General features: G+C 45.2%; 1 protein-coding gene across 7 annotated transcripts in view; it reads right to left on the reverse strand.

Moving 5' to 3' along the window:
* vac14 (vac14 homolog (S. cerevisiae)) overlaps positions 1-27,136 on the reverse strand; it is a 449,264-nt gene that overhangs the window by 322,948 nt on the left and 99,180 nt on the right. For all 7 annotated transcript variants that reach the window (XM_041191735.1, XM_041191734.1, XM_041191731.1 and 4 more), the window contains exons 11-13: positions 26,077-26,131; positions 15,785-15,929; positions 4,122-4,187 (exon numbers count right to left, since the gene is read on the reverse strand). In XM_041191735.1, the coding sequence (XP_041047669.1) occupies positions 4,122-4,187; positions 15,785-15,929; positions 26,077-26,131 (266 nt within the window). The remainder of the gene's footprint in view (positions 1-4,121; positions 4,188-15,784; positions 15,930-26,076; positions 26,132-27,136) is intronic.

The following is a 27,136-nucleotide window of genomic DNA, read 5'->3' on the forward strand; positions in this document are numbered from 1 at the left end:
TGTTTAAGAGGGGATAGAGAGAGAGAGGGAGGAAAATGGTTGTCCTCTTTTGACAGCCTTCATCATCTGCCACTGTTAGAACTTTACAGACTCATTTAGCAAAAGTCGCTCTGTCAAAGCATTTCAAGGTGTTTCAAATAAACCCATTCAGATAAGACCGGGGAAAATGGCTTGCATTGACTTGTGGAGTTTTAAAGCTTTGCGTTTTAACTACTTTTTTAAAGTCTTCTTTTGAGATTATTGTCCCATACATCCTGACATGGTGACCAATGATTTCTAACTTCTTCCAAATGCACAATCCAAAGCAGCAAGCAAAGAAGGTTAAAATTATAAAGGAGCTATATAGGGTAGATGTAGAGAAAGCATGTCAATTCATGAGAGTCCAAAATTAGGAACCATAAATATAAGATAGCTACTAATAAATTCTGTGAGGAATTCAGAAGGAATATATTTACCCAGAGATTGTAAGAATGTGGAACTCGCCACCAAAAGGAGTAGTTGAAGTGAATAGCATAGATACATTTAAGGAGAAGCTAGAGAAGCAAATGAGGGAAAAAGGAATAGAAGGATATGCTTGTTGGGTTGGATTAAGTATGGTGAGAGGAGACTTCTCTGGACCTTAACCAGCAGCTATGTCGATTGGGCTGAATGGCCTGTGTTTCTGTGCTGTAAATTCTATGTAATTCTAATGTACAAGTATTCTGAATTCTGTTTACAGGCTAGTTATACTCCAGCTATCACGCCAACGTAAAGTAGTGCTCAATGCCCACTGACCCTAAAGGAATAATGTAATGCTGGAACCAGGTCAGTCATCTAACTGCACCCTGCATAATGCCAAATAGTGCAGGATCCTCTTTAGTTACCCCACCTCCTAAAGCAGGCCCCACAAATTTGGGCTTCACACCACGTGCACTGTAGCTGCAGACCACATGGAAGCTGTTCAAGATTTCATTTTCAATTTTTTCAATGCTGGAAAAGTGCCCATGTGCCAGCAGACACAGATTAAAATATAACCGGTCAGCAAACACCTTGTGCCCACATACAGTGGGTAGAGACACTGCACTCCCCAGATCTAATGCAGTATAATTTTACCATTTAAGTTCAGGAAATGATAAAATTAAAATCCACTCTCTTCAAAATGGCCTAGTTTTTGCCAAGTACAGCTGAAGCTTCAGGTTTGTCAACATTTAAATCCAGTCAAAATGAGTACATCAGTGTTCATTTTTGAATAATGTAAATTTTGATTCTACGATTTAAACATTCTACATTTATATAGCTTTACCACATCTTTCAGAAGTGACCACAGAACAAATTACATTATTAAATGAATGTTATGTGGGCAACTATGGCAACCATTTTGCATGCAGCAAGATCCAAAATAACAGTGACCAGAAACACGAGCATTTAGGGTTTTTCCTGGCGGTGTGGTGAGGGAGGAATATTCATCTTGACACAAACTCCTGTTATTTGGTGGGAAAGGGTATCAAAGAGTTAAGCCAGGTAAATGGGGTTGAGGCATAGGTCAGCCATGATCTAATTGAACAGCAGTACAGGCTCAAGGTGCTGAATGGCCTAGACCTGTTTCTATATTCCTAACACCATGCTCTTCAAATTCTGCCACCGGATCTTGAAAACCCAACTCATGAAGGGTTTGCTGAATAATACAGAATTGCCTCAGTACTACAATGAAGTAGCAGACAAATTACCCAATCAGGTCTTGGGGTGCGGCTTCAAAACCATGACTGACCTATACCATGCTTTCACATTCAAGGCCTTCAAATGCAGCCTTGACTAGAGAAATTAAAAAGCTTCTCAAACAACCAAGAGGGATCTTCACCAGACATCCCATTTCTTAACTGACCTGAGTCAATAAATTAAATATGCTCAGAATTGGGCAAAATTGGCAATCCCAGTTTGCAGGGTGACTGCTGTAGAAAAAGGATTAAAAGCACACAGGTGAACCGAGGTTGCTGTGCTGTGACAGAATGGAAGGGGTATTACTCCATATCTAACCTGTGTTGAAGTGGCCAGGAAGCTCATGATGCCAATATTGAGTGCTAAAAGTGAAAAAAAACATGCTTGTACCTCAGCAATAACATCCTGCATCTAGATCAGCGCAAATATCACTACGAGTAAAAGCACCAAACATAAATCTGCACTGTGCACGCTCCCTTTTGGAGAATATACACTTCAACAATTACCTAGGCACTTGGCTGCCTCTAACAGAATTGGTTTCAGTTTCTCCATTAAACCAGGCTTGAACCCTCAATATTTTTTCATCCAAGACTGATGCGGACTATCAATATGTTCAGAGGGTCTGCATGAGCCACAAGCAAGGGTCACATAAAATGGTAACAAATACTATAGAAATGCCCTCTCTTTTATCATGGCTGTCAATCCTGATGTGTCTTCTGAGTCAGCAACTTTCAAATTCCCAATTGATTTAAGTACCTGACTGAAGCCACCAAGCTAGATTCTCTAAAATTATCCTTGGCAGTTAGTGACATGAGACCTGAGATGAACCTGAGTGCAAGCGTACGATAGGAATAAGAAAACTGGCTCCTGGGATCAGTTATCGATTTGGCCTGACCCCAACTCAAACTCAGCTCAATGACGATCAATTCAGGAATCCCATTTTTTAAACTCATTCTTTCACATGATAATCTGGTGCAGCAACAAAGTAAGGTCTTTATACTGGTTCACATTTTTTGGGGAAAACTGTGTGTAGAAAACAAATGGCAAATTCTACCAGAAATCCAAGCTGAAGCAAGCTAAGTAAATCATGCTTGGGGCCTAGCCCACTGGAAGCAGTGAACAGCAGGCAGCTGTTTGCTTTTGGTCAAGTAGTTAGACTTGCACCATGTTTGGTACTATAACAAAACAGAATTTTGCATTTTGTTTTACCAAAACAGCTGCTGGAGTCTAAAGTTCTGATTTAAACTGCTAATGGTTGCACCTGTAAGTAACTGGTGGTGTCTGTAATTTGAATGAGCCAGCACTCGCGCCAGTGTCAAGACATTTTAAAACTCTGACCCTGGTTTTTAAATTCCTCCATAGCCCTTCTCTATCTCTGTAACCTTCCCCAGCTGCACAGGGGGTCAATAGCTCTGCGCTCCTTCAATTTTGGGCACTTGTGTCTTCCCGATTTTCATTGTTCAATCATTGGTGGCTGTGCCATTAGCTGTCTGGGCCCCAAGCTCTGGAATTCCCTCCTTAAAAACTACCACTTTGACCAAACTTTTTGTCATCTGTCCTAATATCTTGTGATATGGTGTAGTGTCCAATTTTGTTTGATAATGTTTTTGTGAAGTGCTTGCTGACATTTTACTACATCAAAGGCACTTTATAAATACATGTGACTGTTGTTGCTGTTATCTGGAAGCTTATCACTGTGGTTTGGATTTTAGACGCAAATGGAGATTCCTGCATATTTGGCCACGGGAACTTTCAGCTGTAAATGGTTACAATATTTGAATGCAATATCAATTTCTTCTAAAAATCAAACTTTGAGAATAAAGTTCAAAGGAGTTTTCAGTTTAGAAACACCCTCTGATTTCTGGAGCGCCCCATCACAATTCAATTTTCATGTGCGCCCAAAAATAAAATCAGAATTACTTTTTAAACCTGAAATTCATTCAAAGGATAACTTACTCCTGGTGCATTATCTTTGTACATTTTATATATTGCACTTTATAACGTTTTTCACTTTGTTTTCCAAATTCGAAATGTATTGCAATTTGACTCAATGCAAAGATGCTCATTCCACATAGATTACTTTTATTAATTCTGTTTTACTTATGTTGCTCAAGTTACTGAATATCTCATTTTCTAGCACAAAGAAATGATTGAATTACCAGGACTATTTAGTATAGCTCAAAACCTGATTTTGTTTGGTATTGTAATGCAGAACTACTTTAAATTTAGTGAGTTGAATAAGGCAGGCGGAGTCGTTATTAATCCTCAGGTCATACGACCTCTGCAAGAAATGATTAGTAAATCAAACAGCTTCCAGACTGTAGGGGGCAATGAGGTAACAGCCCAAAACTGTTAACTAGGGCCTTTAACATGTAAAGCTCAGGAGATTTTTTCATAAACCCAGAGTCCTCTAAGTCAGTGCTCACCTCATCTGACTCATCAGAAAGTGTCTTCAGCAACATGGGAAAGAGGCTGTCTGTGTGGCGGAACATCTGAAACGTAAATAAGGGTTCCGTTAGGATGTTTATCAACAATTTTTATGGTCAAAATACGTACACTACAATTCCAGTTCTGCAACAAGGTTAAATTTGCATTGAAGCAAAAAAACTGCGGATGCTGGAAATCCAAAACAAAAATAAAAATACCTGGAAAATCTCAGCAAGTCTGACAGCATCTGCGGAGAGGAACATAGTTAACGTTTCGGGTCCGTATGACTCTTCAACGGAAGGAAAAATAGAAGAGGTGGGACAGGTAGAGCTGGATAGAGGGCCAGTGATAGGTGGGGATTGCCAAAAGATGTCATAGACAGAAGGACAAAGGTGTTGAAGGTGGTGATAATATCTAAGGAATGTGCAATTAGATGACATTAAGGGTAGAAAGCAGGACGAGCAAGGTACAGATAGCCCTAGTGGGGGTGGGGTGGGGGAGGGGATCGAAATAGGCTAAAAGGTAGAGATAAAACATTGGAAATACATTTTAAAAATAATGGAAATAGGTGGGAAATGAAAAATCTAAATAATTTATTGGAAAAAAAGGGGGGATCGGAAAGGGGGTGGGGATGGAGGAGAGATTTCATGATCTAAAATTGTTGAACTCAATATTTAGTCCAGAAGGCTCAACGCAAACTGGAGGAACAGCACCTCATCTTCCGACTAGGCACTTTACAGCCTTCCGGACTGAATATTGAGTTCAACAATTTTAGATCATGAACTCTCTTCTCCATCCTTACCCCCTTTCCGATCCCCCCTTTTTTCCAATAATTTATATAGATTTTTCTTTTCCCACCTATTTCCATTATTTTTAAATGTATTTCCATCCATTGTTTTATCTCTACCTTTTAGCCTATTTTGATCCCTTCCCCCCACCCCACCCCCACTAGGGCTATCTGTACCTTGCTCGTCCGGCTTTCTATCTTTAATGTCACCTATTAGCACATTCCTTAGATAATACACCACCTTCAACACCTCTTTGTCCTTTTGTCTATGACATCTTTTGGTTATCTCCACTTATCACTGGCCGCCTATCCAGCTCTACCTGTCCCATCCCTGCTTAAACCAGCTTATTTTTGTTTTAAATTTGCATTGTCTGCTTCAGGCACTCAGACTAAACTGACATCAAACCAAAGCACAGTACAACCCCATGCCTCAGCTGGAGCCCCATTCCACCAAGACTACAACTACAGTATAAATTGTCATTGGGAGGGAGGGGCAGTGAAAGTAACAGGAGCGAGTTTCCACAGTGCATCCTGCAGATTATACAGAATGTTGGCACAATGTACCAGTGATGGAGGGGATTATAAATCCAGTGGGAGGAACATGGATCAAGCGACTGCTGTGTCCTGGATGATTCTTCATGTGCAAATCTTATTTCCAGAAGCCAAAAGAAAAGCAAGGTTTAGAAATTTTAAAAAAATATGCTTTTCTGGGATGAAGTAGAAAGAGGGAGAAAGGGAGAAAGACAGAGATTCAGGTGATCTGAAAATAGTAGAAACTGACAGTGGAACTGAAAAAAATTAACAATGCTCCACAGTTTAGACTTTGATCACCAAAATTTATACAAATTTATACAAATTGAAAAAGAATTGGCAATGATACTTTGCACATATGCAGGAATACAACCCCATGTAAAAAGAACATCCGGACCCAGCAATTCCCAGGAGAAGAATCAGCTCTGAGCAGCTAAAGCAAAGAAAGGAAAATACTACTGAACTGCCAGTAGGCACAGGTCTACTTTCCCAAGTCTGCATCAAAAGAGCATGGCGCCCTCCAAGCAAAGCTTTTTGCACTTCTTAAAGAATATTTTCACTGCAAATTTTATTAAGAAGTTTCCAGTGTTCAGCATTTAATATTTATAATCCATAATTAAAAAATAATTTGCAGTTATATAGCACCTTTGATGGCCTCAAGACATCCCAAATGAAATACTAATTGAAATGTAGTTGCTGTTATATAGAAAACATAGCAGCCAATTTGTGCACAGCAAGCTCCCATAAACAGCTAATGTGTTAATGCCAGGTAATGTTTTAGTGATGTTGGTTGAAGGATAAACATTGACCAGAGCATCACAAAAACTCCCCTTTTCTTCCAATAGTGCTGCAGGGTCATTTATGCCCACCTGAGAAGGTGGACAGGACCAAGTTCTAACACCTCTGACAGCAGCTGTGACAATGTAGCACAATCATGTTATGTTACATGGAATATGGTACATATGGGCAGAAACATAACTCTTAATGTGTAGTGATGAGTTAAGTTTTGGTTGACCCCATCCTTCACACACTTGCATTTCACTTCCATTTTCATATTCTCCTACAATGTATTTGAACCATTCAACATGAAGTTCCACATTCTTTAACAATAGGAATACACCAGATTTATTTTTCCCCTTAAAACCAGCTTTAAGATAATTCGGCAGTTTCAACTCAAGACTGTACTTACTGTATTGTGGCAGGAAATGTGGTTTGCAAATTCAGCACCAGGTCGACTATTTCATAACTCAGAATTAAGCTCATTTTCATCTTTGTGCAGTGATAATGATGTCTATGTCTCTGCCAGACTGAGCTAGAATTGTTCAAAGGTTCAATAGTCCTGCTGTTAAATGTTTCATGGGAATTTCAAATCAAATTAAACTGACAAGCAATTCAACTTATTGGAGGATTAACCTTTTAATTACAGGCCCCATTCTGGCTCTTTTGCTGACAATGCAATTTAAACGCAACTAAGGGCCGTATAAAGCAAAGCAAATCAAGCTAAGGGAGAAGGATTGAGGTTTGAGGCTGCTTATCTCAACTCAGGCATCATTACGTCTCCACAGACACAAGTTCAAAGGATGCATTTACTTTTTTTTGAAAAATATACTTTATTCATAAAATATCTGGAAGAACATTCCAAACCATTTCAAAATCACCATCACAAAAGTACAATCAGAATCAACTTTTACAACATGTATCACAAGGTGCATCAATACAATCAATGAATATTATAATCATTGGTGGTGAGAAAGGCCCTCCCCGTCAGATCCTTCCAACACCTAGGAGTCTCACACCCTCAGCACGTTGCCCTCGAGATGGCTGTGGTGGGGACGAGGCCGTTGTTCACCTCCTTATGGATTGTACCTTTGCAAAGAAGATCTGGAGAGAGATGCAGTGGTTTCTATTGAGGTTCATCCCAAGCAGTTCTGTGACACAGGACTCTGCTCTACAGGCTGTTCCCAGGGACACACACCGAGACAAACATCAACTGCAGCGGGAGGATCATCAACTCAGTGAAAGACGCTCTCTGGTCTGCCCGAAACTTGTTGTTCTTCCAGCGCAAAGAGTTGTCCCCGACCAAGTGTTGCAGACTGGCACATTCCAAAGTCCAGGACTACATGCTGAAGGATGCACTAAAACTTGGGGCGCAATGGGGAAAGGTCGCTGTCTAAGACCTTTCTGCCACAGAGCACCGAGGGGCTGGGAACTGTTGAGAGCCCCTCGGGCTGTACAGCTCAAAACGAATGTATGCAGTGAATACTGAGAGTATTATAAATGTATTGAAGCACCTCAGAGTGCAACATGATGTATGTTGATAACTCCAATACCTCTCTGATTGTCTGCACTGACCAGATTGAAATGATTGTAATGTTCATTGACTGTATTGATGCACCTTGTGATACATGTTGTAAAAGGATGCACTTTTATTAGTTAATGACAGCTCTCCAGAGGAATCAATCTTTGGCATAGTTTCTACCCTGTTTTTGTGACACTTCAGTCAGAGCACACACATCTCACTTATAACCCAGTTCTGGGTTAATTAAGCTGCACTTTGTCACAAGGCAGTAAAGCATGGAGGGACTGAATGTCATCAATTACAGCAGATCCTTGCAATTGCTTTGTGTGTTGGACTGATTAGCTACAAAGCCTCAAGCTTTGGACACTTCTAACATGAATGAAGTCATCAAAGATACTTGAATAATGTATCAATTTGATCCAATGAGCAACACTCTTACCTATGAATTAGCCAGTTATGAGTTCAAAGTTCCACTACAGACCAGGACAAGTAATTCAAGCTGACACTTCAGTACAGTACTGAGGGAGTGCTGCACTGTTGGACATATTGTCTTTGAGCTGAGGCCACCCGAGACCCTGTCTGCCAGCTCAGGTGGATATAGAATATTCCACGGCTCAAATCAAAAGAAATGCAGAGTGCTCGGCACGGTAACCTAACCAACATTCTTCTCTGATTCATCACCATCAGAAACAGATCATCCAAGTACTATGTTAAAGGAAGCTATATCAATGCAAGTTGGTGGTGACGATGAGGTGCAAGATTTCAGGTTTTGATCAGAATCTGAGATATTCTGTGGATGGAGGACAGAATCAGAAGTGACTGTCCGGAACTTCAAAGCTGGTGTCACTGTGTCAAGGTGATCCTGTGGGAGGAAGAGATGTTCGCAGGGCAGGTCTAAAAATCTAATGGCATTTGTAGTCAAGTGTCCAGGTAACTCACTGTCCCTGAAGGGAAGTGGGGAGGGATGGTTGGGCAGATCATACCCCTGCCACATCCATCAATCTGGTGCTGTTATTTTGACCTGGATCAATAAGTCCCAGCAGAGAAAGCAGCAAGGAGAGTGAAACTCATCCTCAGACCTGACAGGAACTGAAACAGATCACAAAACTTAACCTACTTTCAATTATTACCACAAACACAGGAAATGAGAAGAACTTTAGCCTGGACAAAGCAAAGATAACTTCACCTTGAATTAAACTGTACAAGGCCCTTGCTCAGATGGACAGGGTTGACAGTAGAAACATCAGGAAAACGGCAGAGGAAATGTATAGATATCATAGAACCTTATAAAATAGGAGGCCATTCAGCCCATCACACCTCTGCTGATTCGTTGAAAGAGGTAGCAATTAGTCTCATTCCTCTGCTCCCTCCCAAATGTCTGCCCTTCAGGTATTTATCTATTTTTTTTTAAGGTAATTACTGAATCTGCTTCCACCATCCTTTCAGACACTTCATTCCAGATCACACCTCACTGTGTAAAAAAACTGCTCATTTTCCCTCTGGCTCTTTTGCCAATTACCTTCCAAGTTGTGCCCTCTGGTTACTGACCCTTCTGCCATTGGAAACTATTCCTCTTTATTTACCATATCAGAACCCTTCATGATTTTGAACAGCTAAATCAAAATCTCCCTTTAACTCCTCTGCCCCAAGATCAACCCCAGCTTCTCCAGTCTTTTCACATAACTGAAATGCTTCATCCCTTGTACCATTTGAGTAAATCTTCTCTGCACCCTTTCGAAGGCTTTGGTATCCAGAACAGCACACTATACTCCTGCTGGGGCCTAACCTGTGTTTTATAAAAACTTGGCATAACATCCTGTTGGAAAACAAGTACAGGATAAAGGAATTTATGAAGTCTGCAATTAATTCCTGTTGCTTGCTTCGGTTATTTAGAAAACAGGAGCAGGATGGAAGGTAACAACGAATAAAAAAACAAATCCACATCTCTCATACAATCCAAAGGGAGTTAAATCCAAAGAAAAGGCATTTATAGATGTGACTTAATTTGGTTTTATTTTTAGAAACTTAATTTCCTTAAACAGCACTGTTCAGGCATATGAGTTGTTGCGCCAGTTATGAGAGCAGGGGGCTTTTATGCCAGCTCTGGCTCACTGGGCTCAGCTAGCTGAACAGTTTTAATGTCTCTGCAATAGTGGAACCTGCAAGAGGCCCACATCAGGAGTACATTGCTGCATGCAAATCAGACTAAATGATGGGGTATAAAGACCCTGTTTGAGGAAGCTCCACTGTTAGCAGCAACAAAATGCAGAATGGAAGCAGAGACTGAAAAAATATAATCAATTCATTGAGAATCATGGAAGTTTACTGCAGAGAATGATGTATCTGTTTGGAGCACTTCACTTCGCTCTATTCCTCTGCTCTTTCTCCATGTCAGAGGTAGCACGCTGATCTCTGCGTCAGAAGGTCATGGGTTTGAGACCCTCTCCAGAGGCAAATATTCCAGGCTGGCACACTATGCAGCACTGTGGGAGTGAACCATCATCACCAAACCAGATTATTTGGCCATTACCTCACTGATATTTGTGCACAATTAGCTGCAGTATTACCAACATTACAACTGTGATGACACTTTAAATACTTCACTTGGCTGTAAAGCACTTTGGGATGTCCTGAGGTCATGAAAGGCACTATATAAACAGGCTTTCTTTCTTTAAATTCTTGTAAATATTTATCTTCTTCCCCCTTAGAAGTTGATTATGGATTCTGATGCTAGCATCTTCTTACAAGCATTCCAGATTCGAACAATGAGCTGCATGAAAATCTCAAACATTTCATATCAAGTTTGGGTTTGAATTGAAGGTATCTGACCCTGGATTTTAATATTTTCCCACTTCCTTCTGCCTATTTTAGCATTGGAATCTGACAAATATTGAACCAGACAGAAGCACAACACTCCTTCCACTTGCCTCGACCAAGGTGCCTAAACTCCCAGTGCCACACTCCCACTCCCAACACCAGCCATCTTAGTCACCTAAGTGAGACTGCAAAGCCTGTGCTAAATGATGGGTGGTTTGTGCCTTGGACTGGCTCCTGAATGGTTTAACATATGGTTACAGGTGGGGGCTGGGGGGGTGTGGGGGAGAAAAACACTGTTTCTGTTAACTACTATTGACGAACTCTGAAACGTATGAAGAACAAGTTTATGATTACATCATTCTTGATTGGTAAGGGGATCAAAGGTTATGGGGAGAAGGCGGGAGAAAGGGGTTGAGAAACTTATCAGCCATGATTGAATGGCGGAGCAGAATCGATGGGCTGAATGGCCTAATTTCTGCTCCTATGTCTTATGGTCTTATAAACTCAGGATGCTGAGCCGCCAAACTTCTGGGGAAGCTGGAGATATTATGTTGTGCTTGCCTTCTCTAGCAGCCAATGAGCATTTACCCAATTACCAAAGTAAGGGTTTGAAGCACTCACAGCCTTTTAGGAAGAGCCCTGTGGAACAAGTTGAAAACAGGGAATGTATCCGATGTTACATAGCAAGGTTTCAGCCCAGCATCTACACGGAACACCTCACTATATTGCCAACACAAATGGCATTGGTGCCTTTGGGTTAAAAGGGGGGCAATAAAAAAATCAGTCTGAATTCCCACTTAGGAGCAGGAGTAGGCCATTCAGCCCCTCAAGCAAGGAAGGTAAATACAAGAAAATGCCTTTATTCAGCATTGAATGGGAGGATTTCCCCATCGATACTCCTAAAAGCTACATCACAGCATTATTATAACTATGTCTCTACTTAGCTGGTCCTCTGACAGTCTGATGGAGATTAATTCAGGAAGAGTGATTGGTATTGGGATCTACTACCACAGGTTGGTTTTGCATATGATGCCCTTTTACAGAATTACTTGATCATGGGCTTTTCTAAGGATCGCTGTCAGTGACTCACGATTCAGTGAAAGCATTACATTCACCACTTGTCTTTCTGCCAACGTGCAACTTAATTCTGAAGCCATTGCAGCAATCTGGCTCAAGAACAGGCAGGATATATTGTTCAGCCCTCCCAACCTTCTCTCCATCTCTCTTGTTCTGAAAGTGCGGAATGCTGCTGAGGTGCAGTTACACCCACACAAGTAGCACTTCAGCATCTATCCATTCTTGCAGCACAAGTGAGGGTCAGTAAGCTACCATTCCACTTTATGATGCTTCACCGTACAGTCCAATTTTGTGCCCCATCCATCACACAAGTCAACTTTTCACTAAGGATCACTGGAGAGGGAATCAACCCTACAAGGAAAAAGCAGGGGAATGGGACTTGCTCGATCGCTCTTGTGGAGAGTCAGCACAGACTCGATGGGCCATATGACCTCCTCCTGTGCTGTAAGCCTTCTATGATTCTGTCACTTAAGCAAAGTCTTACCCAAGACCAGACTTCAATCTAATGTTCTCTTCTTATCCGAAACACCTCAGCTCCTATCACCCACTGCTAATCTTTACTATACGCACTCTAGCCTCAGCCTCGTGCATATAAACACAAACAGCATTTACAAGGAAGTTAAATGGTGTTTTTTCAATCTTTTACAGACATTGACCTAGCCAATACAAACAAATTTATCTACCAGTTGAACTAATCCCAACACATCTCGCCTCCCACTCCAGTTGGACCGCAGACATTAGCCACTGAGGCACCCACACCACCAATAACCTCTTGACATGGCAGAGTCCTGGGGAGATCATAAGTAAATCCCTTGTAAGTTTTTTTTATTCATTCACAGGACGTGGGCTTTGCTGGCTGGGCCAGCATTTATTGCCCATCCCTAGTTGCCCTTGGGAAGGTGGTGGTGAGATGCCTTCTTGAACCGCTGCAGTCCATGTGGTGTAGGTACACAGTGCTGTTAGGAAGGGAGTTTCAGGATTTTGACCCAGCGGTAGTGAAGGAACGGCGATATATTTCCAAGTAGGATGGTGAGTGACTTGGAGGGGAAATTACAGGTGGTGGTGTTCCCATCTATTTGCTGCCCTTGTCCCTCTAGATGATAATGGTTGCGGGTTTAGAAGGTGCTTTCTAAGGGGTCTTATTTTATGATTTCACAGTTTCCCTTCCTTCTGTGTTATAAGAATTAACTTGCATTCATATTGCAGCTTATTAAGTCAGCAGGACACCCCCAGAATGTTTTATTACTCTCTGAAGTGAAGTCACTGTTATATAGGCAGGCAATTAACACACAGTAAAATTCAACATGCAGCAGCAAGATTACTAACCAGTTAACAGTAGTGCAGTGGTAAGGTTACTGGGCTCGTAATCCAGAGACTCGAGTTAAGGAATTCCAAGTTAAATTAATAAATCTGGACTCTGTAATTATGACCATGAAACTATTCAATTATCGTAAAACCCATCTGGTTCACTAATATCCTTTAGGAAAGGAAATCTGCTGTCTTCATCAGTATCTGTCCTAACATGTGACTCCAGGTCCACAGCAACGTGGTTACTCTTAAATGCCTCCTGAAATGGCTTGACAAGTCACTCAGTTGTACCAAACCATTCCAGAAAAGCGGGCAGAATAATAAACTGGATGAACTGCCCGGCATCGACCTAAATAACAGAAATAACAAAGGCACACTTTGTCCACTCGGCCCTGCAAAGTCCTTCTAGCTAATATTTGGGGACTTGTGCCAAAATTGGGAGAGCTGTCCCACGGACTACTCATTGTAGTCATACACACGGAAAAATACCTTACAGAGAATGTCCCAAACACCACCATCACCATCCTTATGTATGTCCCGTCACACCGGCAGGGCAGACCCATCAGACGTGACAACACAATGGTTACAGTTAGGAGGGAGTGGTCCTGGAAGTCCTCAACATCGACTCTAGACCCATGAAATCTCATGGTATTATGTCATAGGTGAGCAAAGAAATTTCCTGTTGAATGCCACCTTCATCCTTTTTTTTTTATAAAAGGGGTAAGCAACAAATACTGGCCTTACCAGCAGCACTCACATCCCATGAAAGAAAAAAAAGCGCCACCACCTCTCCCCACCCCGCACCTCAGCTGATGAATCAGTACTCCTCCATGTTGAACATCACCTGGAGGAAACACAAAAGACAGCGAGTGCACAGAATGTACTATGGGTGGGGAACTTCAGTGGCTCAGTAACACCAGTGCTGACCAAACTGAAGGATATATCTGCCAGACTGGGACTGTGGCAGGTGGTCAGGGAACCAACAAGAGGAAAAAACCTACATTACCTCGTCCTCACAAACCTACCTGTCATAAGTGCATCTGTCCCTGACAGCTTTGGTAGGAGTAATCACCACACAGTCCTTGTGGAGATGAAGTTCCATCTTCATTGGAGGATACCACCACCACTACCTACCACCCCCCTCATTATTATATGGCACTACCACTGTGAAAAATGGGATCTATCAGCTCAACTGGACATCCATTAGCTGAGCATATTCTTCTCTATCATTACTATCAAGCCAGGGGATCAATCCGGGTTTGAGAAGGAGTGAGAAGCTACAACACAGGACTGCATGCATACTAAACAACAGAAGCAGCAAGCAAAAGACAAAGCAATCCCACAACCAACGGCTCAGATCAAAGCTCCATAGTCCTGCTACTTTCAGTAGTGAATGGTGACGGACAACTAAACCACTAACGGGAGGAGGCGACTCCACAAATATCACCATCCTCAGTGAAGGGCAGGCTAAACGCATCAGTGCAAAAGCTGAGGCTGAAGCATTTGCCAACATTTTCAGCCAGAAGGGAAGATTGGATGATCCATCTCAGCTTCCTCCCAATATCCCCAGCATCACAGATGCCAATCTTCAGCCAATTCAATTCACTCCACATGATATCAAGAAACAGGAGGTGGCACTGAATATGGCAAAGGCTACATATGGGACCTGACAACATTCTAGATGTAGGCAATAAAAACTTATGCTCCAACTGGCCATGCCCCTAGCCAAGCTGTTCCAGTACACCTACAACACTGGCACCTACCCAACAATGCAGAAAATTTCCCAGGTATGTCCTGTCCACAAAAAGTAGGACAAATTCAATCAGCCAATTACCGTCCCGGTCTACTCTCAATCATCAGCAAAGTGATGGAAGCTGTCGTTGACAGTGCTATCAGACGACAGTGACTCAGCAATAACCTCCTCACTGATACTCAATTTGGGTTCTGCCAGGTTCATTCAGCTCCTGACCTCATTACAGCCTTGGTCTAAATATGGACATGAGAGCTGTATACTAGGGGTGAGGTGAAAGTGACTGCCCTTGACATCAGGTCAGAATTTGATCGAATGAGGCATCAAGGAGCCTTAACAAAATTGAAGCCAACGGGAATCGGGGGGGAAAATGCTCCACTGGCTGAAGTCATACCGAACACAATGGAGGATGGTTGTGGTTGTTGGAGGCCTCAGCTCATCTGCTGTCGAAACACTCATCCATCCCTCTGTCAACTCTAGACTCGAGTAATCAACACAATCCTGGTCAGATTCCCATCTTTCCCACTCTTAACTTCAGCTCATTCAAAAGTCTGCTGCCTGTCCCTAACTCAAACCAAGTCCAGTTCATTCCTGTGCTCACTGACCTACACTGGCTTCTGGTTGAGCAATGCTTCGATTTTAAGGTTCTCATCCTTACTTTCAAATCCATCCACAGCCTCACTCCTCCTTATCTCTGTAGCTTCCTCCAGCCTGACTACCCTTCAAAATATCGGCACTCATCCAAATCTGGCCTCTTGACCAGTCTACAGTTTTAAACGCTCCACCATTGGTGGCTGTGCCTCCAGATATTGAGACCCTAAATTCTGCAACACGCTATTTAAAACTTTCCACCTCCCATTCCTATTTTAATACGCTTAAATCCATCCTCTGACCAAGCTTTTGAACATGTGATCTAACATCTGCTTATAAGGCTGAAGTTTTGGTTGATAACACCCCTGTAAAGCACATTGGGACATTTGATTACATTTCAGGTGTTACATAAATGCAATATAGGGCTTACAGTGCTAACACAGAACTGGCGACCAAGTCATACACAGCTGGAGCTAAGCTGTATTTTACCTATGGCTCTTACCTTCCTGGGAGTTTTGATATAGAGGTGATACAACCACTTTAAGACGGCAATTCTCGTCATCATCCCTGTAACCGTGTCATGAAGATGCCGATCAAGCACCAGCACGATTCCGTCTAAGTCAAGAGCCTCCTGAGAACGGTCTATCCTGCACAAGTAACAAGCAGGTTTATCAATGAGCATTAAAAAAAGGGTAGGGCTAGGAAATGAGTAAAAATCAGCTGCAAACTAATAGGAACGATACCATATCAGACCATGACCACCTGACAACTATGAGATCCTAATCCACACTCAGTCAAGATCACAAAGATTAGTCAGTGAGCTACAGACTGGGAAGGGTACAGGATCTATTTTTCATGTTTGCTGCCTTGTCTGATGTCAGCGAGAGCAGCTATAGAAAATGTGTGGAACAAGGTCAGCTGTCTGCTTATGACCTCGGTTCACATGGCCTCAAAATCAGTCTCTTCAGGCGGGTGGGGCGAGGGTCAGCACCTGCCTGAGGGCATAGGCGGAGCGAGGGTCAGCACCTGCCAAAGGGTGCAGGCGAGGGTCTGTGCCTTCGGGAGGACAGGATGAGGGTCTGTGCCTTCGGGAATGAGAAAAGCAGGATACAGTAAAAAAAAATGGGAGCACCATGCTATAGACAGAGTTGAATCCTGAAGGAAGGCATTACCCTGAATCAAGCCTTTAATGAAACTAAGTTGGGATGTTCTACTCGAATGATGTGTGAACTGATCTAGACTGCGCTGTAATCATGAGGGTGATAAAGGGTGAAATAAAGACCGCTGCAAGGCTAAATATTTATACATAGCTGTACGTCTGGCTGTACATTTATAGTTGTAGGATCATAGATACCAACAGCAATGTAAACTCCCTATGGCCAGGAGACCAGATCAGACATTGGGGACAGTTTACTGAGTGTGCCAAAGGAGCCAAAATACTAACAATACCACTGAGCTAATTGAGACAGGGAAGGAGGCAAGAAAGTAAAATGATAAAGGGAATCCTACTCCTGCACCCCACTCCCCATCCTAGCATCCAGTCCCTGGCAGTTCATTGTAAAAGGTAAGAAGCAGATCAATCACTAGCCTCTAGTTAAGAATAGTAAGGAAAGGAAAGGAGCCTGAATTAACAGACAGCATAGTTAAATCATTCAGCATTTTCCTTTAATGATGACGACTAAAATAGATTCTATTCATCCTTTCACCATTCGGAAAGAGAGTCTAATGTGTCATCAACAGATGTGGGGTGTTATTATATACCACCAAAGCTTCAAGCTGAGATTTGTATCATCAATATCTCAGTAGAGAAATGATTATTCATCTTTAACTGTTCAAATATTGATACTATGGAGTGAGATCGAGCTGATTCTGGTCTTGCTGAGACTTGCATTCGCTTGTGCACAGTAACACAGCCACAAGCTGCTCCTCTGGCTCAGTCCTGCTGAATGCATCATGACACGAATTATGGTCTGTTCGAGGAAATAAGCAACTTATTTAATCTTGTTGAGGGCACTGCACTCATAAAAGTGGCATCTGAGTCAAAGGCCAATGCCCTCACTGGGGAAATTTGTCCTTGTAATCAGACAGTTAATCAACATGCCTGACTACACTCCCTAATCTGTCAGCCATAGCTCACTTAGCAGTGCTCTCATTTCTGAATCATGAGTTCAAATCTTCCTCTAGAAATTTAAACACAATCTAGGCTGGCACTCCAGTACACTACTGAGCCAGTGCTATACTGTCAAAGGTGCCATCTTTCAGGTGAGACATTAAACCCCATTGGCCCTCTCGGGTAGACGTAATAGGTCCCATGGCACTATTTCGAAGAACAGGGGAGTTCTCCCAATCGATCTTTATCCCTCAATTAATATCACTGAAAAGCACATTATCTTCTCATTATCACATTGCTGTTTGTGGGAATTTTTGCGTGAAAATTGGTTGCCTTGTTTTCTGCATTACAATACTGATTACAGCGGAGTGGAAATCGGTTGTTCCTAAACTGATCACGTGCATCCCACTCCCACCGTAAGGAATTTCAAAAAACCTCTGATAAACCCATGATAAACCTGCCACATTCACTCAAGGCCACCAATCAAAAACTGCTAATTTTATCTTTGGTGTTGCCAATGGCTGAGACACCTGCAGGTGAGGAGCACTCAACACTACCAAAATTATTAGGCTAAGAGCCTGGGAGCCTTTCTGCACAGACAGCACAGTAGAGGCTGGAAATGTTCAACAGACCTGAGGTAGAATGGATACTCTGTACCACAAGCTTCTGCTGAATTATTTTCAGTAAAGATGAATTCTAAACATAATACTTTGTGTTGGGAGGGGGACAGGAAATACTAATTCACTGAAGCCTGGTGCATTGTTGATTTGCAAAGGCTTATGAGCAATGCCAAAGAACTTGCAAATTTAAGTTCAGAGCTGACACTCGGTTGAATTTCTTAAAATTTTGCGATAAATGAAATTGAAGAGGGCCATGATTTAGGACTGACAGGCAGAGGGGATGGCCAGGTAGGTGGAAGCAAGAGTATTTAAACAAGACGATATCCCCAGCACGAGAGGACATGGAGTGCAATTGTTAAACCTCAGCCAGGAACACGGGTGAAACTCCTCCACGCTCGATAGAACAGAGGGTATGTGGAACAGACTCCCAGTTAAAGGTGACAAGACAGTGTGTTAATTAACTTTTTCACACATGCACAGGATAAGTACATGCTTAGGAGAAGGAATGGAGATTGCATAGGAGGTTATAAACAGAGGTGATTTATTTGTTCTTAGGACATGAGCATTGCTGACTAATCCAGCATTTATTGCCCATCCCTAATTGCCCTTGAGGTGGTGGTGGTGAGCTGCCTTCTTACACCACATGGACTGCAGCAGTTCAAGTACACCAGCAGTGCTGTAAAGGAGGGAGTTCCAGGATTTTGTCCCAGCAACAGTGAAGTAACGGTGATATGTTTCCAAGTCAGGATTGTTAGTGGCTTGGTGGGGAGCTTCCAGATAGTGGTATTCCATGTGTTTGGAATGTGGCTGTCGAAGGAGGCTTGGTGAGTTCCTGCAATGCATCTTGTAGATGGTATACATGACTGCCACTGTGTATCAGTGATGGAGGGAGTGGATGTTTGCCAATCAAGCGGGCTGCTTTGTTCTGGATGGTGGCAAGCTTCTCGAGTGTTGTTGGAGCTGCACTCATCCAGGCAAGTGGAGAGTCAGGAGGTGAGTTACTCACTGCAGGATTCCTAGCCTCTGACCTGCTTGTGTAGCCACAGTATTTATATGGCTGGTCCAGTTTAGTTTCTGATCCATGATAACCCTAGGATGTTGATAGTGGGGGATTCAGCCATAGTAATGCCATTGAATGTCAAGGGTCGATGGTCAGATTCTCTCTAGTTGGAGCTGGTCATTGTCTGGCACTTGTGTGGCACAAAATGTTACTTGCCACGTCAGCCCAAGCCTGGAAATTGTCAAGGTCTTGCTGCATTTGGACATGGACTGCTTCAGTATCTGAGGAGTCACAAATGGTGAACATTCTGCAATCATCAGTGAACATCCCCACTTCTGACCTTATGATGGAGGGAAGGTCATTGATGAAGCAGCTGAAGATGATCAGGCTTAGGACACTACCCTGAGGAACTCCTGCAGTGATGTCCTGGAACTGAGAGGATTGACCTCCAACAACCACAACCATCTTCCTTTGTGCTAGGTATGACTCCAACCGGCAGAGTGTTTTCCCCCTCCGATTCCCATTGACCCCAGTTTTGCTAGGGCTCCTTGATGCTACACTCTGTTAAATGCTGTCTTTATGTCAAGGGCAGTCACCCGCACCTCAACTCTGGAGTTCAGCTCTGCTCTTTTGTCCATGTCTGAATCAAGGCTGTACTGAGGTCAGGAGCGGAGTGACCCTGGCGGAACCCAAGCTGAGCATCAGTGAGCAGGTTATTGCTAAGCAACTGCTGCTTGATAGTACTGTTGATGACCCCTTCCATTACTTTACTGATGATCGAGAGTAGACTGATGGGTCAGTTTGCATTTGTCCAGCTTTGTGTGTACAGGACATACTTGGGCAATTTTCCATGTTGCCAGGTAGCTGCCAGTGTTGAAGCTGTACTGGAACAGGTTGGCTAGGGGGTGCGGCAAGTTTTGGAGCACGAGTTTTCAGTAGTATTGCTGGGATATTGTCAGGGCTCTTAGTGTATCCAGTGCTTTCAGCCATTTCTTGATATCACGTGGAGTGAATCGAATTTGCTGAAGACTGGAATCTAAGATGCTGGGGACCTCCAGATGAGGCCAAGATGGATCATCCACTAGGCACTTCTGGCTAAAGACTGTTGCAAATGTTTCAGCCTTGTCTTTTGCACTGATGTGCTGAGCTCCCCCATCATTGAGGATGGGAATATTTGTGGAGCTTCCTTCTCCAGTGTGCTGTTTAATCGTCCATCATCATTCACGCATGTGTCAGGACTGCAGAGCTTAGATCTGAGCCATTGGTTGTGGAATCCCTTAGTGCTGTCCATCACGTGCTGCTTATGGTGTATGGCATGCAAGTTGTAGCTTCAACAGGTTGACATCTGATTTTTAGGTATGCCTGGTGCTGCTCCTGGCATTCCCTCCTGCACTCTTCATTGAACCAGGGTTGATGCCCTGGCTTGATGGTAATGGTAAATTGAGGGATATGCCAGGCCACAAGGTTATAGATTGTTATCGAGTACAATTCTGCTGCTGCTGATGGCCCACAGCGCCTCATGGTTGCCCAGTCTTGAGTTGCTAGATCTGTTCGAAATTTATTCCATTTAGCATGGTGGTAATGCGACACAACACGATGGAGGGTATCATCAACTTCATCTCCACGAGGACTGTGAGGTGGTCACTCCTACTGAAACTGTCATGTACAGATGCATCTGCGGCAGGCAGATTGGTGAGGATAAGATCAAGTATGTTGTCCCTCTTGTTGGTTCCCTCACCACCTGCCACAGATCCAGTCTAGCAGCTATGTCCTTGAAGACTCAACCAGCTAGGTCTGTAGTGGTGCTACACTTGGTGATGGACATTGAAGTTCCCCACCCAGAGTACATTCTGCACCCTTGCCATCCCTTGTGCTTCGTCCAAGTACTGTTCAACATGGAGGAGTACTGATTCATCAGCTGTGGGGGATAGTACCTGGTAATCAGCAAGAGGTTCCTTTGCTCATGTTTGACCTGATGCCATGAGGCTTCATGGGATCCAGAATCCATGTTGAGGACTCCCAGGGCAACTCCGTCCCGGTTGTACACCACTGTGCTGCTACCTCTGCTGTTGATGGTGCTGTCTGGGACATTGGCCGTAAGGTATGATTCCGTGAGTACGACTAGTCTGTGAGGCAGCTCTCCCAATTTTGACATGAGCCCCCAGATGTTAGTGAGGAGGTCTTTGCAGGGTCAACAGGGCTGAGTGTGCCGTTGATGTTTCCAGTGCCTAGGTCGATGCCGGGTGGTCAGTCCGGTTTCATTCCTTTGAGCCTTTTTAGCAGTTTGTTTCAACCGAGTGGCTTGCTAGGCCATTTCAGAGGGCATTTAACAGTCAAATGTAGGGAGTCACATGTAGGCCAGAACAAGTAAGGACAGCAGATTTCCTTCCTTCCTTAAAGGACATTAGTGAACCAGATGGGTTTTTACGACAATCAACAATGGCTTCATGGTCATCATCAGACTTTTAATTCCAGACTTTTATTGAATTCAAATTTCACCATCTACTGTAGAGGGATTCAAAGCTGGGTCCCCAGAGCATTACCCTGGGTCCCTATTATGTCATCGCCTTCCCACTCTGTGTAACTGGAAGGTCTCAAGGTGACTGGGATGAGGGAGTTGGGGGTTGGGGGGCATGTCAAATGGAGTTGTTCTGTGCTGCAAAAGTCTACAGTTCTTCGAAATCGAATATGCAAAGATGAAAGGGCGCCAAACTTCCTCAAACTGAGAAAGAATTAGCATGGCATCACAGACAACATTGGGAAGAAGGAAGAGGACTTGCAGGGCACAATTTCATGTGTCACTGAATCACTTGGATAGGGGCAGGTGAGAGCGAGCAAGAGGGAGAGGGGGAAAGTAAATCCATGAAAAATAATCAGTCACTGGCATCTGGTTACAGTATCATTGACAGAGGTTGGGGAACAGCCCTTTGGTGCAAGCTTGTGAAACACAATATCTGAAATTCCAGTTAGCTATTCGCAAGTGAGGTAATGATTTTCAAAAATACACATTTAACACCCAGGGGGTACCTGCTGCCTGCCAGCACCCAGCTGCCACATGCTGACGTGCAGGTCCAGAAGCACCAAATGCTCTCTAGGTGCAAGTGACCAAACCACCTACCAGCCCTGACAGAATGCACCAACAGCTTATTTGACTGGGAGCAGGATTAATCTCATCCAATTTCCACACTGAGGCAGGGGTTACCAGACAACAACCAGAAGCTGTAGCCCAGGGCCAGACAGACAAATTGTTCATTAACTAACATTCAGGGGAACATCAGTACAGACTGGGAGTCAAGCCTGAGGCTGATATCAGTATAGTACAGGGCAGAGATTGAACTAGAACCTGATACAGATTGGGTATCGAGCTGGAGGCTGATATCAGCACAGGCTGGGGATTAAGCCGGATTCCAATATCAGCAGAGACTGGGAATCGAGCCGGAGGCCGATATCAGTACTACTGGAGGCTGCTACGAGCTGGGGAATGAACCGGAGGCTGATATCAGTACAGGCATCGAGCCGGAGGCTGAAACAGACAGGACATCAAGCCGAAGGACGATATCAATACAGACTGGGCATGGAGCCGGAGGCTGGCATAGACTTGGCGTCTAGCCGGAGGCCGATATCAGTACAGACTGGGCGTCGAACCGGAGGCCAATATCAGTAGAGACTGGGCGTCGAGCCGGAGGCCAATATCAGTACACACTGAGCGCCAAGCCGGAGGCCAATATCAGTACAGACTGGGGGTCGAGCTGGAAGCCGATATCAGTACAGACTGGACGTCGAGCCGGAGGCCGATATCAGTACAGACTGGACGTCGAGCCGGAGGCCGATATCAGTACAGACTGGACGTCGAGCCGGAGGCCGATATCAGTACAGACTGGACGTCGAGCCGGAGGCCGATATCAGTACAGACTGGGCAATGAGCCGGAAGCCGATATCAGTACAGACTGGACGTCGAGCCGGAAGCCGATATCAGTACAGACTGGACGTCGAGCCGGAAGCCGATATCAGTACAGACTGGACGTCGAGCCGGAGGCCGATATCAGTACAGATTGGACGTCGAGCCGGAGGCCGATATCAGTACAGACTGGGTGTCGAGCCGGAAGCCAATATCAGTACAGACTGGGCGTCGAGCCGGAGGCCGATATCAGTACAGACTGGTGAATAAGCCAGAGGCCAATATCAGGACAGACTGAGCGTCGAGCCGGAGGCCGATATCAGTACAGACTGGGCGTCGAGCCGGAGGCCGATATCAGTACAGTCTGGGCGTCGAGCCGGAGGCCGGTATCAGTACAGACTGGTGAATAAGCCAGAGGCCAATATCAGGACAGACTGGGTGACGAGCCGGAGGCCGATATCAGTACAGACTGGGCGACGAGCCGGAGGACGTTATCAGTACAGACTGGGCGTCGAGCCGGAAGCCGATATCAGTACAGACTGGGCGTCGAGCCGGAAGCCGATATCAGTACAGACTGGGCGTCGAGCCGGAAGCCGATATCAGTACAGACTGGGCGTCGAGCTGGAGGCCGATATCAGTACAGACTGGGCATCGAGCCGGAGGCTGATACTGACTGGGGATCGAACCAGAGGACGATATCAGTACTGGCTGGGCATCTTGCCGGAGGCCAATATCAGGACAGACTGGGCGTCGAGCCGGAGGCCGATATCAGTACAGACTGGGCGTCGAGCCGCAGGCCCATATCAGTACAGACTGGGGAACAAGCCAGAGGCTGATATCAGCACAGACTGGGCATCGAGCCGGAGGCCGATATCAGTACAGACTGGGCGTCAAGCCGCAGGCCCATGTCAGTACAGACTGGGGAACAAACCAGAGGCCGATATCAGCACAGACTGGGCATCGAGCCGGAGGCCGATATCAGCACAGACTGGGCATCGAGCCGGAGGCCGATATCAGCACAGACTGGGCATCGAGCCGGAGGCCGATATCAGCACAGACTGGGCATCGAGCCGGAGGCCGATATCAGCACAGACTGGGCATCGAGCCGGAGGCCGATATCAGCACAGACTGGGCATCGAGCCGGAGGCCGATATCAGCACAGACTGGGCATTGAGCCGGAGGCTGATATCAGCACAGACTGGGCATCGAGCCGGAGGCCGATATCAGCACAGACTGGGCATTGAGCCGGAGGCTGATATCAGCACAGACTGGACATTGAGCCGGAGGCCGATATTAGCACAGACTGGGCGTCGAGCCGGAAGCCGATATCAGCACAGACTGGGCGTCGAGCCGGAGGCTGATATCAGCACAGACTGGGCATCGAGCCGGAGGCCGATATCAGTACAGACTGAGCGTTGAGCCGGAGGCTGATACTGACTGGGGGTCAAACCAGAGGCCGATATCAGTACCGGCTGGGCATCTTGCCGGAGGCCGATATCAGGACAGACTGGGCGTCGAGCTGCAGGCTCATATCAGTACAGACTGGGGAACAAGCCAGAAGCTGATATCAGTACAGACTGGGTGTCGAGCCGGAAGCTGATATCAGTACAGACTAGGGATCGAGCCAGAGACCAATATCAGTACAGACTGGGAGTCGAGCCGGAAGCTGATACAGACTGGAGATTGAGCCGGAGGCTGATATCAGCACAGACTCGAGATCGAGCCGGAGACCGATATCAGTACAGGCTAGGGATCGAGCTGGAGGCCGATATCAGTACAGTCTGGGGATCAGCCTGAGGCCGATATCAGTACAAACTGGGCGCCGAGGCAGAGGCCGATATCAGTACAGACTGGGCGTCGAGCCGGAGGCTCATACAGACTGGGGATCGAACTGAGGCCGATACCAGTACAGACTGGGGATCAGCCGGAGGCCGATACCAGCACAAACTGGGCGCCGAGGCAGAGGCCGATATCAGTACAGACTGGGCATCAAGCCGGAGGCCGATATCAATAGAGACTGGGCATCGAGCCGGAGGCCGATATCAGTACAGTCTGGGGATCGAGCCGGAGGCCGATATCAGTACAGACTGAGGATCGAGCCGGAGGCCAATATCAATAGAGACTGAGGATCGAGCCGGAGGCCAATATCAACACAAACTGGGCTTCGAGCCGGAAGCCAATATCAGTACAGACTGGGAAACGAGCCAGAGGCCTATATCAGTACAGACTGGGCATCAAGCCGGAGGCCGATATAATACAGACTGGGCATCGAGCCGGAGGCCAATATCAGCACAGACTGGGCATCGAGCTGGAGGCCGACATCAGTACCGGCAGGGAATCGAGCCAGAGGCCAATATCAGGACAGACTGGGCGTCGCGCCAGTGGCCCATGTCAGTACAGACTGGGGCACAAGCCAGAGGCCGATATCAGTACAGACTGGCTGTCGAGCCAGAGGCCGATATCAGTACAGACTGGGGATCGAGCCCGAGACCAATATGAGTAAAGACTGGGCATCGAACTGGAGGCCAATATCAGTACAGACTGGACGTCGAGCTGGAAGCTGATACAGACTGGGGATTGAGCCGGAGGCCTATATCAATACAGACTGGGGAACGAGCCAGAGGCTGATATCAGTACAGACTGGGGATCGAGCCGGAGGCCGATATCAGTACAGACTGGGCATCGAGCCAGAGGCTGATATCAGTACAGACTGGGCATCGAGCCAGAGGCTGATATCAGTACAGACTGGGCGTCGAGCCAGAGGCCGATATCAGTACAGACTGGGCGTCGAGCCAGAGGCCGATATCAGTACAGACTGGGTGTCGAGCCGGAGGCCGATATCAGTACAGACTGGGGAACGAGCCGGAGGCCGATATCAGTACAGACTGGGCGTCGAGCTGAAGGCCGATATCAGTACACACTGGGGATCGAGCCGGAGGCCGATATTAGTACAGACTGGGCGTCGAGCCGGAGGCCGATATCAGAACAGACTGGGCATCGAGACGGAGGCCAATATCAGCTGGAGGCTGATGTCAATACAGCCTGCGGAACAAACCGGGGGCTTCCTCATCTGCACGGCTCAATTCTGCACCATGCAACACAATTATCCACTAGGCTCCAGGGGCAGTTCTAAATTGAAAGGGAGTGAGATGATCTCAGTACTCACGTGACACACACGCCAGTGTTGTTGCTGGTGTTCAAGTCCTGGGACATGTTCGACTCTGGAAAGGGGAGGAATTACATTTTAAACTTCATTCTTTGTGTTGCATTTAAAATGCTGAACGCCCAGCTGATTCTTACCCTCCCGTTAGTGTTTGGTCTTTCATTCACATGCAGTGAGGCAATTTAGGCTTCAATTTAGACTGCGCTACTAAGTGTGATCACCATCTTCCGACTGTACTGCTTTCAGCCAGTTTCCAGTTCCAAATCCTGTTAATAGGGTCCTCTACAGTAATGGTAAATAACATAACATTCAGGGATTGGGACAGCTGGGAGAATGTGGACCATTGAATGACTGGAGACAGAAATGTATACACTACATATTATGGAAGGTGAGAGGCCTTGGAGACGGTGCAGGGAAAATCCCCACAATGGTACCAGGGTAAGGGACATTAATTATGAGGTGAGGCTGGAGAAGCTTGGGTTGTTCTCCTTAGAGCAATGAAGGTTTAGAGTGTTAACAGAGGAGAAACTGCTTCCATTGGCAGATGGGTCAGTAACCAGAGAACAGATTTAAGATAATTGCCAAAAGAATCAGATGGGAGATGAGGAAAATGTTTTACTTCAAATGAGTTAAATGGGTTATGATGATCTAAAATGCACTGCCTGAACCTGATGTGGAAGCAGAGTCAACACTAACTTTCAAAAAAGAATTTGATAAATACTGGTATGTGGAAAGGAAACATTTGCAGCGCACTGAGTAAAGACAGTGAGATGGGATTAATTGGATTGATCTTGCAAAGAGCTGTCACAGGTATGATGGGTTGAACGGCTGCCTTCTGTGCGATATAATTGTACCCAAAACATAGGTTAAACCCATTCAGATCCTGTGCCAGTCCAACACACAATCACTAATAGATTTTTCTACCTGGCAGAGATCAATTCAACCTTTTCAGACTGCTGACTGGCTGCATTACTTTATAATTAGGAAGGGATGGTAGGAATTTATTTCCTCCTCCCTCAACTGCCAACTCTTCATTGCCTTGTGCTGGTGAGATGACCAATCT

The sequence above is a fragment of the Carcharodon carcharias genome, chromosome 7, assembly GCF_017639515.1.
Source record: "Carcharodon carcharias isolate sCarCar2 chromosome 7, sCarCar2.pri, whole genome shotgun sequence".
Lineage (NCBI taxonomy): Eukaryota > Metazoa > Chordata > Chondrichthyes > Lamniformes > Lamnidae > Carcharodon > Carcharodon carcharias.